General features: G+C 41.5%; 1 protein-coding gene across 4 annotated transcripts in view; it reads right to left on the bottom strand.

The window, feature by feature from the left end:
- Nucleotides 1-16,869, bottom strand: part of RASGEF1A (RasGEF domain family member 1A) — a 156,507-nt gene that overhangs the window by 26,614 nt on the left and 113,024 nt on the right. The window contains exon 1 of one of the 4 annotated variants that reach the window (XM_032116937.1): nucleotides 874-952. The exons of the other annotated variants lie outside the window; for them this stretch is intronic. Coding sequence (XP_031972828.1) covers nucleotides 874-879 — 6 coding nt within the window. The 5' untranslated portion in view covers nucleotides 880-952. Of the gene's footprint in view, nucleotides 1-873; nucleotides 953-16,869 lie in introns of those variants that run through there. 4 annotated transcript variants of the gene reach the window in all.

The raw sequence follows: 16,869 nt of genomic DNA on the forward strand, positions 1-16,869 counted from the left end.
TCAGCTTACTCAGTATTTTACTGATTTATCTGTTAGGCCCAAGCTTTGCAGTACACAACACTGAGAAGCAGCTGAAGCATACGCTGAAGCTAACGGCTTTGCTATCTGTACTATGTAACTCGCCAGTAATTTGCTTTTTTCCCTTTTAAGGTCCAGAGCAATACTGCCCCAAGCTGCTTCTCAGGATGGTCTGGCTGTGATGAGCACTTCTGGCTAACAACGCGAAGTTGCACAGGGCTTTTAAGGGAAGCTAACCATCAAACAAATCCCCTCTGAAACGATGCTTTAGCGGGAAACGTACCCCGCTTTTGCTATCAAGCCTTTTAAACTCCTTTAAGGCTGCTTTCATTGTTGCATCGGTTTTTTTAAAGACCCCTCTGGGGCGCAGCCCGTGCCGCTCCCCGCCGCCCTGGCTCTCCCAGCGGGGCTGGCTGCCGCCCCCCCGCCCGCATCCGGCGGTGCCACCCCGTTACCGGCACCGCCGCGGGGCGCGCTCGGCCGGCTGTCCCCGCGGGAGGGCAGCGGCCGCAGCCGGGGCGCGCTCCGCCGCCGGGGCCCCGCGTTCCCGGGGCGCTCGCCGCGCTGCCCGCGCCCCAGCCCCGCTGCCCGGCAGCACCTGCCGCCCGGCTGCGCCCTCCCGCCTGCCCCGGACGCTGCTGCTGCCGCCGCCGGGAGCCGCTCCTGGCGTCCTCCGCGTGGCGGGACCGGCGGGGCGCTGGCTCCGCCGCAGGGGCAGCTCCGCGCCAAACCCACCCGTGCCTTCCACGCTTACGGGGGTTCCCGCTCCGCGCCACCCCGGCGCTCTGCACCCCCGGAGCCCGCAGGTGGCGGGCGGGGTGGCGCCGGCAGCGGCCGCCCCGGCGCGGCGCTTACCCTCATCTTCCTGGGCGCCGCGCTCCCCCGGCGGCGCGGGCACCGGGCCCCGCGGCTCTGACAGCTCCGCCGCCCGCCCGCGCCGCCGCTCCCGCCGCGCCTGACGTCACGGCCGCCGCGGCGCCCCGTTGGCTGAGCGGCGGCGGGGCCCGTTCAAACGGGGCCGCGCGGGGAGGGCGCACCCAGCCGGGGGCTGCCGCGGGGGGAGCCGCGGCACCTTTTCTTCTTTGGGCATTTGATCTTTCTGCTTGGGTGGGTTGGTTGGTTGGTCGTTCTTCCCCCTTTTGTTTGCTTGTTTTTTCCCTTTTCTGTGTTTTTTTTCCCCCAGGTACACGTTTTTAAGCCACCAGACCGCCCGTGTTTCTGCGCGCCCAGCACAGCGCGGGTGCCTGCGCTCTCCCCCGCGTGTGCCGGTGCGCGGGGAGCGCTGCCAGGGGCGCCCCGTCGGCGGGCAGAGCCGCGGGACGCGCTGCTCCGGCATCGCCCTGCTCCGGCATCGCCCAGACCTCCCCGCTGATAATTGTTTTTATTCTTCCCTCGGTCAGAGTTGTTTCTCTTTTCAAGTTGCCTGAGCCAGCCATCTGATAGCCCTGGTCCCAAACCGTAGGGCTGACGCGGAACCAGCCCGTGTTGTGTCACACACGGGCACGGGTGCCTGTGCAGAACCTGATCTCCCGTGGGGAAGGCTCCGGGCTGCATCCAGCCTCCCCACGAAGTTCCCCACCTGTACCCAGGCGCAGCTGAGGGTTGCCATCTTTGCAGCCTTTCCCCACACAAGCAAATCTTTCCCACCCTGTTTTCATTTTACTTGAATTGGGATGGTTTAGTAGTCGGTATATTGTTTCGAGTAATTATTTAAATTTATTTTTATTATTAAAATTATGTATTTAACTGCTGTGTTTGAATATGTAGCAGAAGCCTTCATTGGTTTCCATGGTGATTAATGTAGGAAAAGCCTTTTTGGAAGTAGGCATGCTACTCTAGGTAGGTGGGCACAGCACACGAATTTAGGCACATGCACATACTCAGGAGCGTAACATTCATGATTGCTCACAATTTGAGAACAAGCACTGTCATCCATTCTAAACACACATTAATTTTGGAAGGATGTGTAGCTACCCATCATCTTTACTGCTTGCTTACTAAATTCCTTCTTGGTTTCCAAATTCTAACAGGTCTGCTACAGAGATGATTTTCCTTATTTGCAATGAGGTTTTTCTTTTAAACGACTACTTGAAAAGTCTTCCCCCCCCCCCGCCCCCGCCAACAGTCTGCTTTGCTGTTAGTGTCAATCCCATCTCTTAGCTGTACTCCACAACCTTCAGAGAGTGCAGGTGCTGTAGCAGATCTGATGCCTGTTTATGCTGAGCCTTTCCTCAGTTACAGTCCACTGCCTGCCTTGGACACTGAGCAAGTTCCAGGTGGCAGTCCCAGGTTGGAATCCAGTGAGTGGTCTGACCTGCTGCACTGCCATGTTAGGACCTTACTGTGTAATGCCACAGGAGGGTGAGGGACAAGTTTTGCTAAGTCTTGTTCAAACATCATGAAGTTCTTTATAAAGAGTTATCAAAAGCAGAAGGTATTAATTCGTAGGCTATCACCGTATAATATGATAATATTTTGTTCTGAATGCTATGAATATCTTTTAATACCTCATCTAGTATTTACGGCTAAGAACAACACCAGCAAGCCTGCAAATAAATATGCCTGAAAAACAGGTATTGAATTTCATTCTGTTTCTGTGCTAATCTGTTTTCCCACCTTACTCAAACATTTGCTGAGACTTGTAGAAGAATATGTCCATTAATCTTAGCAAAACATACATAGTTAATTGAGCTCTAGTCACAGATTCAATCTGTTGTAAAAATAACCCCTGATCTTTTTGTTTGTTTGGGGTTTTGTTGGGTTTTTTGACATCAGAAATTAGATCTGTCCTGTCACTGGAACTAAGAAATGTAGGAATTAAGAAACATTCTAATAGAATTAAGGAGAACTATGCTGGCTAGGCATGCTCTCTCTTCACTGTGACTTGTATCTATACTGTGGTGTTTTTCCGTATTCCTACATTCAGTAGTACAGCAGAGTCTGTTCAGACTTTTTTGTACTTATAGGTAAAGGAGCATATGCATGTAAATTTCTTGTTTATATACATACCTAGGTATGTGCATACAAATGTTGGGGCGTTTGTTAGGATACAAGTTCAGTGAAATGTCTTTTTTTCCTTTCCGATTCACTATGATTGGTTTTGGGGACACTGTATTGTGCAGTCTTGTTGAAAAGGTAGTTTTTTACAAATCAGAGGAGCTGAAGGCCTAAATTCGGCTCATACAACATGTAATAGATGAATCATGTTATCATTCTGTTTCATTTCCCCTTCTGTAAAGTGTGGATGATGACCTTTAGCTATCTATATTCTGAGTGTTGAAATCTGTTGATACAGAAACTCTCTGAGGTCTAATTGTTTTTGTAGTTATGTAAGTTCTGTTCCTCAGCAAATTCCTTGCATTTTGAAGATGTTTCCATCAGGCATTGCCTCATGTTACTGGTGGGTGGACCCTAGAGCAAGTTTAATCAGCAGAGCCTGTACTCGTTCTGTAGCTCGCTTTTGAGGCAACACTGCTGTGGTTCACTTGAGCTGGTCAGAGCAGCATCTTGCTGCAGAGTGAGTCAGCAGCAGCCATGCTGTGACTGTCTCAACCTTCAAGGTTGCTTCAGCCCCTCTCACACTGGCTAACATCGCCCTAACAAGTTCCATTATCTTATGATTAATGACCCGGATTGACACGTGAGGTATTTGGGTTCTATTCCTGCTTATGCTATGGACACTTGGCCGACAAATTTTTTAATCCTGCTGTGCCCTCAGTATTCGTCTGTGAGATGCTGATAAGGATGTTTTCATGCTGTTGCACTTATTTTGTATGTTCTTATATTTGGGCAGTAAGTTTTTGCATTATTGTGTTGGAATACAGTTTCCGAGTACAGTTACATCTCGAGTGGAAAATTGCTGGCCACTAGTTTGGTAAAACCAAGAAATTTTAGCAAAGAAAAATGGATGAAAATGAAGGAGAGCTTGTTTTGAGAGTGAAGATTATAGACAGTCAGGGAAGAAGAAACTTGAATTTTTTTCCACTTGTCTTAGATAATAGCATTTTGGAAATAACTTGTTCAAATGTGCCTGTGTGTATATTTAAAATGTAATTGTACTTAAGAAAAATGAGTCATTACAAATGTCATTAATGCTGATCTGAGGCTATAAAGTCAATTACAAAGAGACTCTCCTAGAAATGCTGCCCTTGGAGCTTTCATTGTCAAGCTACTCGAGTCACTCGCTTGGTCACCTTCCACACAAGTCTGTTAATAATAAACATTTGGTTTCATTTAACAGAGTATGTCAACATGCTTTAAAGCCCCAGCATCTGCACTGAAGGAAGCAAAGAGGGACAAAGCCAGAGGAACTGGCATTGAAAATTAACCTATTTGTGTATGGCATTGGTCATATTGTTGATTAAATACCAACATGGGATCAAGTCTTCATCTGTCCATTCCCACCCTTTTAAGTACATAGTAGGATGAACAGAGCACATTGCTTAGGTCTTTGAAGCACTGCTGGGTTTAGTGCCTAGCCTTGTTTCTTACTCGGAGGGTGAGTCTGAGCTGTTATCCAGAGCTCTACAGGCCTCGCAAGTGGCCGGGGTATAGAGGGTGACTGTGTTTGCACGTTCTCTTCCACTGGTACATGATCCCCACAGAGCAGTGCAGAAACCTGCCCACCACCTTCACAGGTATGGTTACAGGTGTATAGAGTGCTCTGCTTCTTGCTGTTGTGGAAGGCTTTAAGGTATTCAGCTGGATATTGTCATTTGGAATTTGAAAAGGAATGCTGTATTAAACGTGTGCATTATATTTATGGATTTTATGGATTGATAGCCTTGGTTATAGACTGAACCATTTTATCTGGACTTGAGATAAGGAACTTGTCCAGGAAATGCCATTAAACTTCACAACAATGGCCTTAGATAGGGCTTTTACATGGACCCATGTTAGCATGGACCATTTGTAAGACTTTATCTTTTAAGGAGTAAAAATGTATTTAGAGCTTCAAAGCCTCAGGTGGCTGTCTTCAGGGAACATTTGGGTTCTGGTCTTATTTGTAGGGCTGCACAAGTGTTCAAGATTTCCTTGTTGTACACAAATTTTAAGATTTAAAAGCTGTTCTCAAACCACTTTTAGATGAATTTCAAGACTTCTAAATTTCAGAGATTCATGCTGTAGAATAACTTGATGGCACATTAATAACTTAGCAGCAGATGGGAGTGGGAGGAAAGAGTTTCAAATAGTGGTTCTGAACCGAGCAAAGCTTTATAAGCTTGAAGCAAGGTTGAATATGCTAGCCAGCAGTCTGTGGTTATTACTGACCATGCCTTTGTCTCCCTCTCTGTGCCCTGGGGCATGATGAATCTTGCCACACAATAGTTTTGTCAGAGCCAATGGATGCTGTAATTTCAAAATGGCATTTTCCATTTCGAAAATGTTTTGCTGAAGAGGTCCTGACCCACACTATCTCTTGGGTATCCAGCAATTTTAAGAGTAAACCAAGATGAAAATATAGGAGCAACTTAAGATGTGGTTTGTTGCTATGTCTGGTTTTGGTTCTACCTGAAAGGGAAAACTACTTGTGAAAATTGTATTCTGTATCTGTGGAGCAAACTGTGTTTTCCTTGGCATCAGGTCAGCTCTCTGACACCACTGAGAATAACTCTCTGCTGGGCAGTGTGAAACAGATCTTCCCCTGATGCTTGGTACTGTAGCTCCCTCTTGGACTGAAAGGAAAGGCCTTCCCCAGGATTTAGAGGACATGGTGCTAATCCCCAGTTTTTTGTGCTTCTGCCAAAATAACAGATTTAACATAACCTGACACACGAGTTGCCTGTGATACTGGTGTGTGGCTGTTAACTAATGACTAGGGTTTTAACGCTTCTTCTGGCACTGCTGCCAATTTCACTACTAGTGAAATTCTTGGTTTTCATGGATACTCTAGTCACAGAAATCTGTAGTTTTTAGGAATTATCTTGCCTGATGATTAAGATTTAAGATAGATTCAGTTGGGAAACAACACAGTAATATATCATTAATATCTTTATTATATTCTTGATCGGTGTGGATCAATCAGCTTTGATTAAATAAAATAAAAATATAAAGGGGTGATAGTTCTACTTTGCATGAAGGATGTAACAAGAGATCCCTTACCAGAGTCTGAGGACCTCAGCTCATTTAAAGGCAGAGGAGAGTTAGAGAGTGAACTAAAGGAAAAGATCTCAGAAAAAGATGTGGGCTGGGCCTTCTCTGCTTAAAGGAGCTGCTAAAACTTGTCATGCACAAATGGCAATTTGTGTGTTTTCAGGAGGTGATGGAGCCTTCTCACTGTTTTTTAAGAAAGGGCAGAAAAGGCACAAAAAACCTATTTAGCTGCTTTTAGTGTTTGTGATTCAGGTTTGATTTTGACTCCAGCAAGGAATAACAGAGGCATGTTAGTGTAATATGCACTCTTTATAGTAATTTTATTTCAGGCCTTCTTAAGTTCAATATTTAAAAACAACTGGTATTCTATTTTAAATTGGGCTCAAGTTTGGGTTCTAGATGAAGGAGTTCTGGACTTATCCTAGCTAGTGTGTCCTTTACTTGCATATTCATGCTTGCTGTGACACCAGCAATTCCAAGTCTGTGCCACTGAGCAGAAAGAGAAAATCAATTATGCCAAGAAAGGAGCATGTACATACATCAGCAATTTGGTGCCCAGGGGAAGAAAAATCTGCATGTCTGCTGATGTCAATCTCCTTGATATGGTATTTTTGTAAATGCACGTGGGTTGCTATTAACTAGCTCAACAAAAAATAAATTTATTTTTAGTGTTATAAGCTTCAGGGCATCACAATTAGCAGATCAAAATTGCCAGTTTGATTAGTCAACCTTCTGTTTGCTTTAGCAGAAACTATGACAGTGACACTGTTAGCATTCCCACAGGTATTTTGGAAGATTCATTACGATTAGTAATGGGGTCCATTGCTTTCCCCTCCAATTTTAATTCTCTTTGGTTCTACAAATTTTATTTCTCAGCTGATGGAGAGAAATTCTGGGCTGATGAGCTCATTTGCAGTAACTCACCTGCAGCTGTATTAGTTTAAAAACGTTTGTATTAAACATGTGATGTATCTTGTCTTACCTGAATTACTGCAAGTAACTCAGTTCCCATGAACATCTACTGCTTGGACTCCTTTTGCTGATGCTGCCAAGAAGCTCATCAGCACTTTTTGGGGGATTTTTAGAGTATTCTGAAGTCTACTCGTTTTTCAGGGCAGTTAACTGCTGTTGGTTTCATTCTACTGGCTTTATTTGGAATAGAATCAAGGTGTGATCACCTTGATAACATCTTGAGGAAAATATATGGAGAAGTATTGTGAAAATAGTTAAATATGGTATAATTTTAGCAAGAAGCTGTCACCAAATTAAGTTTTCAAAAACAATTTTTAAGAAAGCATTTTGAATGACTAGAGCTAGTGAACAAATGGATGAGCTCCCAAGCCTACTTAGTTTTATCTCTAAGCACTTTTCTGTCACCTACAGTGTCTTTCAGCATAGTTTGAGCTACCTGGGAAGGACTGGCACAATCAGATCACAAACTGTATATTGAATTGATGCTGAGTAGTACAGAGCAGAGGTTATTAGTTCTTATAGATATATGTTTATACTTTTTTACATATCCTGGGACACAGTCTCAGACTATTCAAGCATAAACTATTGAATGTGACACTCTAAAATAGCATGGCCCTATGTGCTCAGATTTGCACTGGGTTAAGCTTAGGACTGTTCTGCAGTTGAACAAACCCCCTGCTGTAGATGCATAAATGTTGAAATTAAAAAATAAAAAAATTCGGTGATCTACCTGTGTGCTAGTGGTATTAGCTGAACAATTACTCTCCTGTTTTGCTAAGGCATCTTGACGTGAATCAGTCACAGAATTCACATGACTGAGCTACTTTGGCCCAACCCTTTATGAAAATATCTTTATAAGGACATAAATGTAAGTGTACTACAAACAGAAAAAGATTTACTGTCTTCCTGGAGCTTTTATTTCCTCTGTGGTCTTTACTGGTCAAGCCACAATTCAAATAGCTGATGATGAAAAACCTATGTGCTCATTGAACCTGTTCGCTTTATCATTTAGGACTGGCACTCACCTGAAAGCTGCCTAAGTCATAGGATAACAAGTTTCAATAATTTCTGGTTGAATATTCTTTTAGGGGCAGGGGGAGCACTTATATTTTTGTCAGGAAGATATTATTGGATTTTTCACCCTTTTTTCTGCCTTTTTCAAGTTCATTGTGTCAGTATTAAAAATGCTTTTAGGGAGGTTGTTTTATCATTTTATGTAAATTTTACAATTTATATTCTTCCACCTTCTTACCAGGGGAAAAATCAAACGGTATAAAACAAATACAGTGAATTCAAGAGCCATGTATGTTTTGATGAGTCTGGATTTCAACCCTACAGCTGCTGCTGTGGCATGAAACAGATGTCGTGTCAGCCAGCAACTTCAAAGGGGATTCCCTAGGCATGAGCATGTGGGAAACTTAAAACTGATCTTGTTTCCCCAGGGGAAGCTTGTTCCTTCTGCTGCTCTCTGGTGTTCCCCATTAAACTCTGTTCCCGGGTCTGCAAAAGCTCTGCATACCATGGGCACAACCTGGTTTAGCTCAGGTTTAGAGACTTGTTTTAAGGTTCTGTGGGTGGATTTCCCTGGTCTGAGTTGTTTGTTTTGGGGGTTGGTTTGTCTGGTTTTGACTTCTTATTTTCGTTTGTGCAGGGGTGCCAAATCTCCCTAAAATCCATGGTCATGTTGGTAAAAGATTTTTCTAGGATAGATCTCAGAAATTTGTAGTCTCTGTAGAAATCGGAAAGTGCTGTAGTGGTTGATGCTATTTTCCCTGCATTTCCTACTTTCCTAACTACCTTTTTTTCTCCAGAGCTAGACAAGATAGAAAGCTAGACAAGATCCAGATTGTAGAATACAGATGAGGAGAGAAGCTGTGGAGAGATATATGCTGGGTTTGTGAAATGAATAGCTGTCTCTAAGAAATTACTGCAATAAACGTAATGAGGAATTATTGAGTGGTGTTCAGAAGCATGGGTCTCCACTTGCTCAGGAAAGTACAGTCAACTCTGTTATGTAGTTTTATCTCTGTAAAGTCTCAAAACACTAGCACTCTACATACAAGCTGTAAAATGTTACATAAAGCTTAAACACACACATTGCATAAAAATGAAAATATGTAACGAATATTTCAATTATTTTGGATCGCAAGAATGAGAGCAATTTAAAAACCTTGTTTCATTTCCCTGCTATTCTCTCCCTTCTTGGTGCTTCTGTGTGTCCTGAACTGATAGTTAGCTACTGTTTGACTGATATTTGAGCAGGTGGTTTAAAAGTAAAAGCTTTCCATGTCTTGGCAAATTTCCTGGACAGTCTATTCATAATGCCTATAACTTTGCTAATTATATGAGATTTTTGGCCAGGTAGTACTCTCACACTTCTTTAAAGTCTGTATACATGAAAAAAGCTTCAAAGTGCCTTGCCCCCAAATGAAGCTGCTTAAGAGTAATGACAACAGTGTTGATTGTTAATTTGGGAATGTTCACTGAAAATCAGATTGTTTTTCTTGTGTAGGAGACTAGTTCCCTATGATTATTTTATAATTTCCTCTTTTTCTGATTTGCGGCTCCCACAGAATATGTGCATCACAAAGACAAGGTAGAAATCCTAAACTTACAAGACATCCCACTGGGAGTTAGTTCAGACCTAATAGTACTGAATTAAAAAATACAGTTTGTTTCACATGAAGTGTTGCAGATGCATTAAGTTATTGAAACAGTTATCTTTGCAAATTCTTTAATAAAATCCAGCCTAATTTCACTTTGGGAGATCTAAAATGCTCTGTTGTGTGTTTTCAGCATAGATGTTTTGTAGATTTACATATCACGACCATTTTCTACTGATGATACTATATTTTACCATTTTATGTTGTTCTAGAATAATTAGGGCCATAATAAAAAAAACTTTATGGACAGAATTCTGCCATGATTACCCACCAGCCTGCATCAAATCACTCTGATAAGAAGGCTGAGGAATTTCTTGTCATATTATACTTTGTGCAAAACCAGTCCAGAAAAGGGGGTGTATCACATTCTTACTACTTCTGTGTTCCTTATTGGATCTGCTCTTTTTGTGGTATAAAAATTCGGTGATTCTGGAGAAATTTGAGACTAGAGAGGCACTCAAGTTGTTGTCATTTTAAACACCTGTGTTGTAAGTTGAGCACAGTCTTGCTGCATGCCCTTGGTAGGTGGAGTTAGACACCTGCCCCTTCTCACACCTACATCTATTGAAGTAAAGAAGGGTTTGTTCAAGTGGAGCACTTGTTTCTAGAAATGGGATTGTAATTTTAAAGCAAAAGCTGAAAAGCATTGAATATGCTAGTGCTTTTTATTGGTAGTTATTTTCTGAAGTAAATGAAAGTCTTCAATTGCCCTAGCATTGCATGATACATAATAATTCCTATTAGCTAGTACATTAATTAACTTTTGTAATGGATGTTCTATGAATGTGTTGAAATGGCTGCTTTATGCTTTGCAGTTCCCAGTGAGTCTATTGAGTGAAATAATTTTTTTTGTTGTTGCTAAAACTTGTTTACTGCTACTAAAAATCTAGAAAACATCGATTGTTTTATGTAATCACTTCATTTTTATGGTTTTCAAAATACTGGCAAACTTAAACTGAGGTTGGTGAAGGAAGGCAACACAGGATTTGAACAAGGGAATCTGTAAATAACCATACAGAAACCCGGGCAGAAACCATAAAAGATCATCTCTGGCCTGTTGTCTGCTACCCTTGTCAAAACTGTGAATAACAAGGCACTGAGCTGGAGTGCCAACCACTGCCTACTTGGCACTGCCCACACTTACACAGAGCTATGGAGACAGCAAAGCAAGTCAAGGAAAACAGGTCTCTGATAAGAGTGCAAAAGCCAAAGAAGTAGCCATATATATCTTGTCATTCCTACAATGTGCACTGTCACGATGATCGTCTGAGCTCCAATCTGCACAAAATCCACAAAGTAAAGCAGCATTGCAGAAATATAAGGCAATGGTGGAATGCTCACCCCATATCTTTTCCTGTAATGTGGCATAGACATCCAAGAAAAATAGCTCATCCAAATAGAAGCATTACTGCCTGAAAGATTTTTATTCTTTAATTAAAATGCTAGATTGTCAGGAGAATTTCCCAATGAATGGAAATAGACTGCTTAGGCACCCTTTGATCTGAGCTGGTGTTTATCTCCGTGTTGGCTACTGAACCTTCCAAGACACATCTTTTGAGGGGATATTGACTCCTAGGGTCCTATGGTAAATGACAAGATTTTGGCATGGTTGAAAAAAACCCTCCTAAAGAAGTGGAATAATTTTCACAAGAAACTTTGGCTTCTGATTTTAACCTGAAAACATAAAAATTGCATCTGAAAACAATTTATAATCTGTCACAAAACTGTTCTGACTATGTTTTGTTAATTGAACTTCTGAGGATGTGCAATTCCAATGTGTCTCTTTAAGGAAGCAGTGGGGCTCACCTGGTTCATGTATTCACAGCTAAGCTAAACTCTCATCTTTATTCTGTACAGCATTGCTATTTCTACTAAAACCTACTCCATTATTCATAACTGCTTCTAATTTTGGTCTAACTTTGAACTGGAGATAATTGGAATGTCTCCAATTGTCTCGTATGTTCATATATCAAAGAGCATCAAGTCAGAAGTTAGCATTGTTCTTGTGGTATATGTATGTGCATGTTTTAAGAGTGAGGAAGTATTGATTTGTTAGTGATACTGGGATATTCCACTTTCTTCTTTCAAAAATAAATGGTAATAAAATTGTAACCTTAGGGAAGGGGTGATGTAGGTTTTCATGTCCAATGCTGCAGATCTGAGTATTAGTACAAAACTTGTTAGAGGCAATAGGACTCATCTAAGTGACCCCATGTAAAGGTTGATGCTCAGTGTTACTTAATCCCTCCTTTCCCCGTGGTGCTGCTTGTGATCACAAAGTTCCTGTTTTGCCTACTGAGCCAAATGGTCTTATCTTTCTATTACTACTATTTTTCCTTATTTTTGCTTCCTCTCTATTGTATTGATACACTTGATTCAAAGTCTGATTCTGAAGATATTTTGTGTTTTAAATGCGGGTAAATATTGCCTCACCAAGGGCAAAAATGTAAAGATTTCTTAATTTTTTATAAACTCTGGATATACTATCTGTGTACTACTCTACACACCTAGAAGCTCCACTGAATCAAGCACAGCACTCCCAATGTTACAGCACTGAAGTTACCTCCCAGGCTGATGCACACAGGAAGTACTTAGATTTATCTTGAAGTTGCCTGTTCACTTTCCAGTCAAGATTTCTGCTCAGTTTAAACCAAAGTTTTTACAGACTGGAAGGGGTTGATGGCTCTTCATTGGCAACAGATAAAAACTAGCAAAATACAGTTTGAACTGGATTCAGCATTTGCAGACAACAGGAAGATCAGTACCTGTAACTGAAAATCTAGTCCCTTGTTTTATAAATAGACCACAGTTCTTGTCTGCACCTTTCAATTCTTCTTTTCATATTGTTGACTAATAAATAGTGCAAGATGTTGATTAAAAAAAATAATTTTTTTCCCTCCCAAAGAATGATTAATAGCATGCCTGTTCGGCACTCAGTTTACTTTAAAGTCACCTACTTGTTTTCAGAGATTTGTAATTAAGTGTCATGCTTTGTTCATTTTTGTGTACTTTGGTTTCATATTTTGACTAAATAAGTTCATATTTGAAATACTGAAATAGTTGAAAAGGAAAGATGTTTAGGAAGTCTATTATGCTAAAATGCTCCCAAGTATAGTTTTGAAGGTGATAGCTTTAATTTTTCTGTGACATCGTTTGCTGTTGTGTGCTAACCAGTGAGCTTACAAGTAAATTCACGGCTGATTTTTTTTTTTTTTTTTTTTAATAGAAATAAAATTGTACCCTTTAGTTGGGTGTTTGAACTCTGGTCTGAGAAATGGTCTGGAATATTGCAGTAGAATAAAATATCTGGAGTTTGCCTCTGAAGAATAAAATAGCTGTTCCCAGAAGTTACAACTGTGGATGAGACCAAACACTACAACAGTTGAAGCCTTCTTGCTTCAACACATTTGGCTACAAGTGGGTGAGTTTAAAGCATTTTCTGTAACCATGTCACAGTTGTTATCTTTGGAAAGATTTGAATACTCATTCAACTGCTAATGATATTCTATCTTTTAAAACCATGAATCGGGTGTTTACAATTTGATGGTTTACAATTCATACTACAAAATACTTACACTATTGTTACAATAATTATAATGATATTTCACATTATTTTTAGACAAGCTTTTTTCCTGCTTAAATATCTTAAAATTCACTAAAGGCACTTATGCTCAAAGTATTTGAACAGGAGTTCTGGTTCGATCCCTTTTAAGTACAAAAGGCTTTAGACACCCTGTTGCTGTGTTCTCCTTTACCCACAAGCAAGGACCTCTCATGGCCATTGGTGATACATGTGGAATTCTTTCAAGAAATCAGTGAGGTTTTGTCTTTTTTTTTTTTCTTCCCCATATGAAAAAGTAACCTTTGTTAGGAACAGCTAGCTGTCAATGCAGTCCTCAAACCTGAGCCACCTAAGTAATCTGCTCACTTTTCTGATTGCTTTGAGGAACATTCCCTTACAGCTATGGCAAATGTCCCAGCATAATTTTTCATATTCTTTTAGTGATAATTTGTGCTCAGTTTTCAGCTGCAAAGGACTAAAAGCACATTTCAAGCCCACACAAAGTCTGACGAGAGCTCGTGACTGTCTACAATTTAGAACAGCAGGCTGCGTGTTCCCTGTTGCAGCAGAGGAGATGGTCAGGATTTGGTTTATTTAGGCTTTCTTTTTTAGCATTATTAAATTACAGATGATATCTACCAGAAAAAAAAAATTAAAACCACCAATTCTTTTTTTTTTAAGTTCCATGCCAGCAGAATAAACTTAGTAAGACTATGAGAAAAAAAGAGGGTAAGGGTGGATTGATGATGCAGAGGAGTTTACTTCTTAGCATGTTGGTGAATAATAAGGAAAGGAAAATCAGCCCAGGAAAGGCATCACTCACCTCGTAGGCTTTTAATCTTTCCCCAAAGGCCTGTCCTGCAAATCCCTCGAAGTCCCATGTTCTGCTACCAGTGTTTTTTTCCTACCCATCTTTTCCTTCCCCTCCTCCAGCCGTCCTCTTGCCCCTTCCCCCCACTTCCTATTAAAAGGAAAGCTACTGAGAGCTCGTAAGTAACAGACTCATGCTTTCAATCAAAGGAGAGAGCTGAATAGCCTTCCACTCAGAGCGAGTTCGGCGGATCTGGAGTCAGGGCCCCTTCATTAATGAGAAAGGAATCTGGTCACCTTCTGAAATCTTTCAGCACTCCCTCAAGCTGCCTGAACCACACAACTTGCATTTCTCATAAATTTCCCCACTGTGTCCACAGTTCCATTCTCTCTTTCTCTCCTCCTTCTCTTGAAAGCTAAATATGCAAAAGCAATTTTCCTGCTCTTGCTGGGTCCATGATCTTTGCTCATTAGGAGATCCATTTCAAATTAATTTCTTCCCCTGGCCCCCCAACGCTTGGTTTCAGTGAAAAAAATAGTTGGGCTTAGAATTATAAGCAAGAAAACATAACATTTGCATCAGGCTTGTCAGGCATCTGTGCAATGCAGATCTGAACACTGGTTTTGATTCTCAGGCTCAGTGGTTTCCACTGGCAGTTTTTTCACTCAAGCATCTTCTTTCAGTTCATACCAGTTGAGTTTTGTTTTGAGTTTATAGGAGTTGCAACAAATCCTGGAAATTCAAATGCAGAGCTCAACTGAAACAGCTGCTGTCCTCCCTTTAGGTCCAAACCACGTTGCCACCTAAGATACTAAAATCATCCTTATCTCCTGAAACTTACCTCAGGTTTGCTGAAAACCTCATAAGCTAGCATGGTACCTGCTTGGTTTGGGAACATTTTATTAGCTGATTTATTAGCTCATTTTTTTAACTAATTCTATATCATCAGTATGAATATATACCACATCAGGAATTGTATCATTTAATGTTTTGTCAGAAATAGGAAGGCATTCTTTGTCATTATTTAAAAAATGAATTTTTTGCTGCATCTGTATCTATGCTGTCCATAATGTGAAAGGAATAGCTACTGTCAATGAGAGAATAAAGGAGAATAAAGAAGAATAAAGCAGTGGGGAAAGACATCATGCATGATTTCTGTCAGAGGCACAAAACAAGTACCCAGTTGTTATCCTGTGGATGGTCTTAGTACTTTGGTCTGGGGAAAAATGTTTTGGTAGCACTCCTGCTGTGATCACATAGGTAAATATAAATGACTTTTCTTGTTACAGGTATGGGGGAAAGATGCATTGCATGTAGGAATGTGAATTGAAAAGGAATGGGAGTTGATAAGAAATGTGTGTTTTATAGATGCAGTGTAGCTGAGCCTTGGTTTAGGTTTTGATAGTGCCTTTAACATGAGGTAATTTCAGTTCTCATTCTTACATGGAAACAGTTATGTTATGCTCAAAATTCAGTGAATAGCCAAATTTTGACTTCTTTTGGTCTTTAGATCCGTTCCACTTCAAGAGTTATAATTTTCTATTAATGCATAACTGATAGTGAAAATTTTTGTGCTAATCTCACTGGTTGGCACCATGTAGTATGACTTTTTCTACTAAGAAAGAGAAAATAATTTTGATTGTTGAGTTCTGTTTGTTATTTTATGTTGATGTTACACACAGCTCGAGGATATAGAAACTGACTGAATCTGAAAATCTGAGTGAAAAGTACATAGAATTCTTGAATAAAAAAGAGATATCTTGTCAAAACAAGCCCTGTGCAATAAAGATTTCCATGGCAGAAAAGAATGAGGAGAGAATGTGCAACTGGAATACTGTGTATGGGATGTCAATTCTTGTGGGTGCTGATTGCTTGCTAATTTAAACAGATATTATGAGTGCTCAGAACCAGGGTACAAAATGCTGGCAGTAGCTTTCTCTGCCTGACAATCATGTAAAAAGAATATTTTTTTACTGGAATTAGAGATGTAGCTCTAAGATTATGGGCTCAACCAACTATGTTCCCCTCTGCTCCTCTTGCACTTGGTTGTTGGAGGTTTTTTTCCATGCCTTAAGTAACTTAATGGAAAATAATTGGGTCAGAACACAAGGACGAGGGTACCAGGAGCAGCAGTGCTGTAGCAGTGAGTTGAGCTGCTGATGCATCCGAAGGCCATCACTGCAGCAATCGACGGTGCGATGTGCCAAAGGGTGTCAGCTTGTTGTGACTCAGCCACTGGCACGGGAACAGACGAGCACTTGTTCCCGGTGCCAGTGGTGAATATCCTTAAGGCTACGTGTTTGTGCTCCTGCCCGTGCCTACTCTTGCAGCTGTTCGGTGGCAGTGCCTGCTGGCAGGCTCCAGAGCAGCCTACATAGTACAGGGGAAGAGTTTGCTTCTGCTCTCCAGGCTTGTTTTCACACTAGAGGCTTTTATCTCCTTGCCATCACTTCAAGGCAGAGAAGGGTGCTGCTGCCTGCCGTGATGCACCGTGGTGCTCAGGCTGTGCCCTCCGAGTGCTCCTGTGACCCAGCCCCCAGGGCGGCCTCTGGCCTCCCTCGCCTGCTTGGGGAGCTCGGCCTCCCTCACCTGCTTGGGGAGCTCAGCCTCCCCGCCCAGCCCCACTCCCCAGTGCTGCCCAGATGGCTCTGCCGCCTCATAGTCCTACTTGCTACTCTCTGCCCTTTGGAAAATTAAGAAATCCATGTTTTAAAGTATAAGAGTCCTCTCATTGCTTGGTACTAGTATTG

Source organism: Corvus moneduloides, chromosome 8 (assembly GCF_009650955.1).
Source record: "Corvus moneduloides isolate bCorMon1 chromosome 8, bCorMon1.pri, whole genome shotgun sequence".
NCBI classification, from domain to species: Eukaryota; Metazoa; Chordata; class Aves; order Passeriformes; family Corvidae; genus Corvus; species Corvus moneduloides.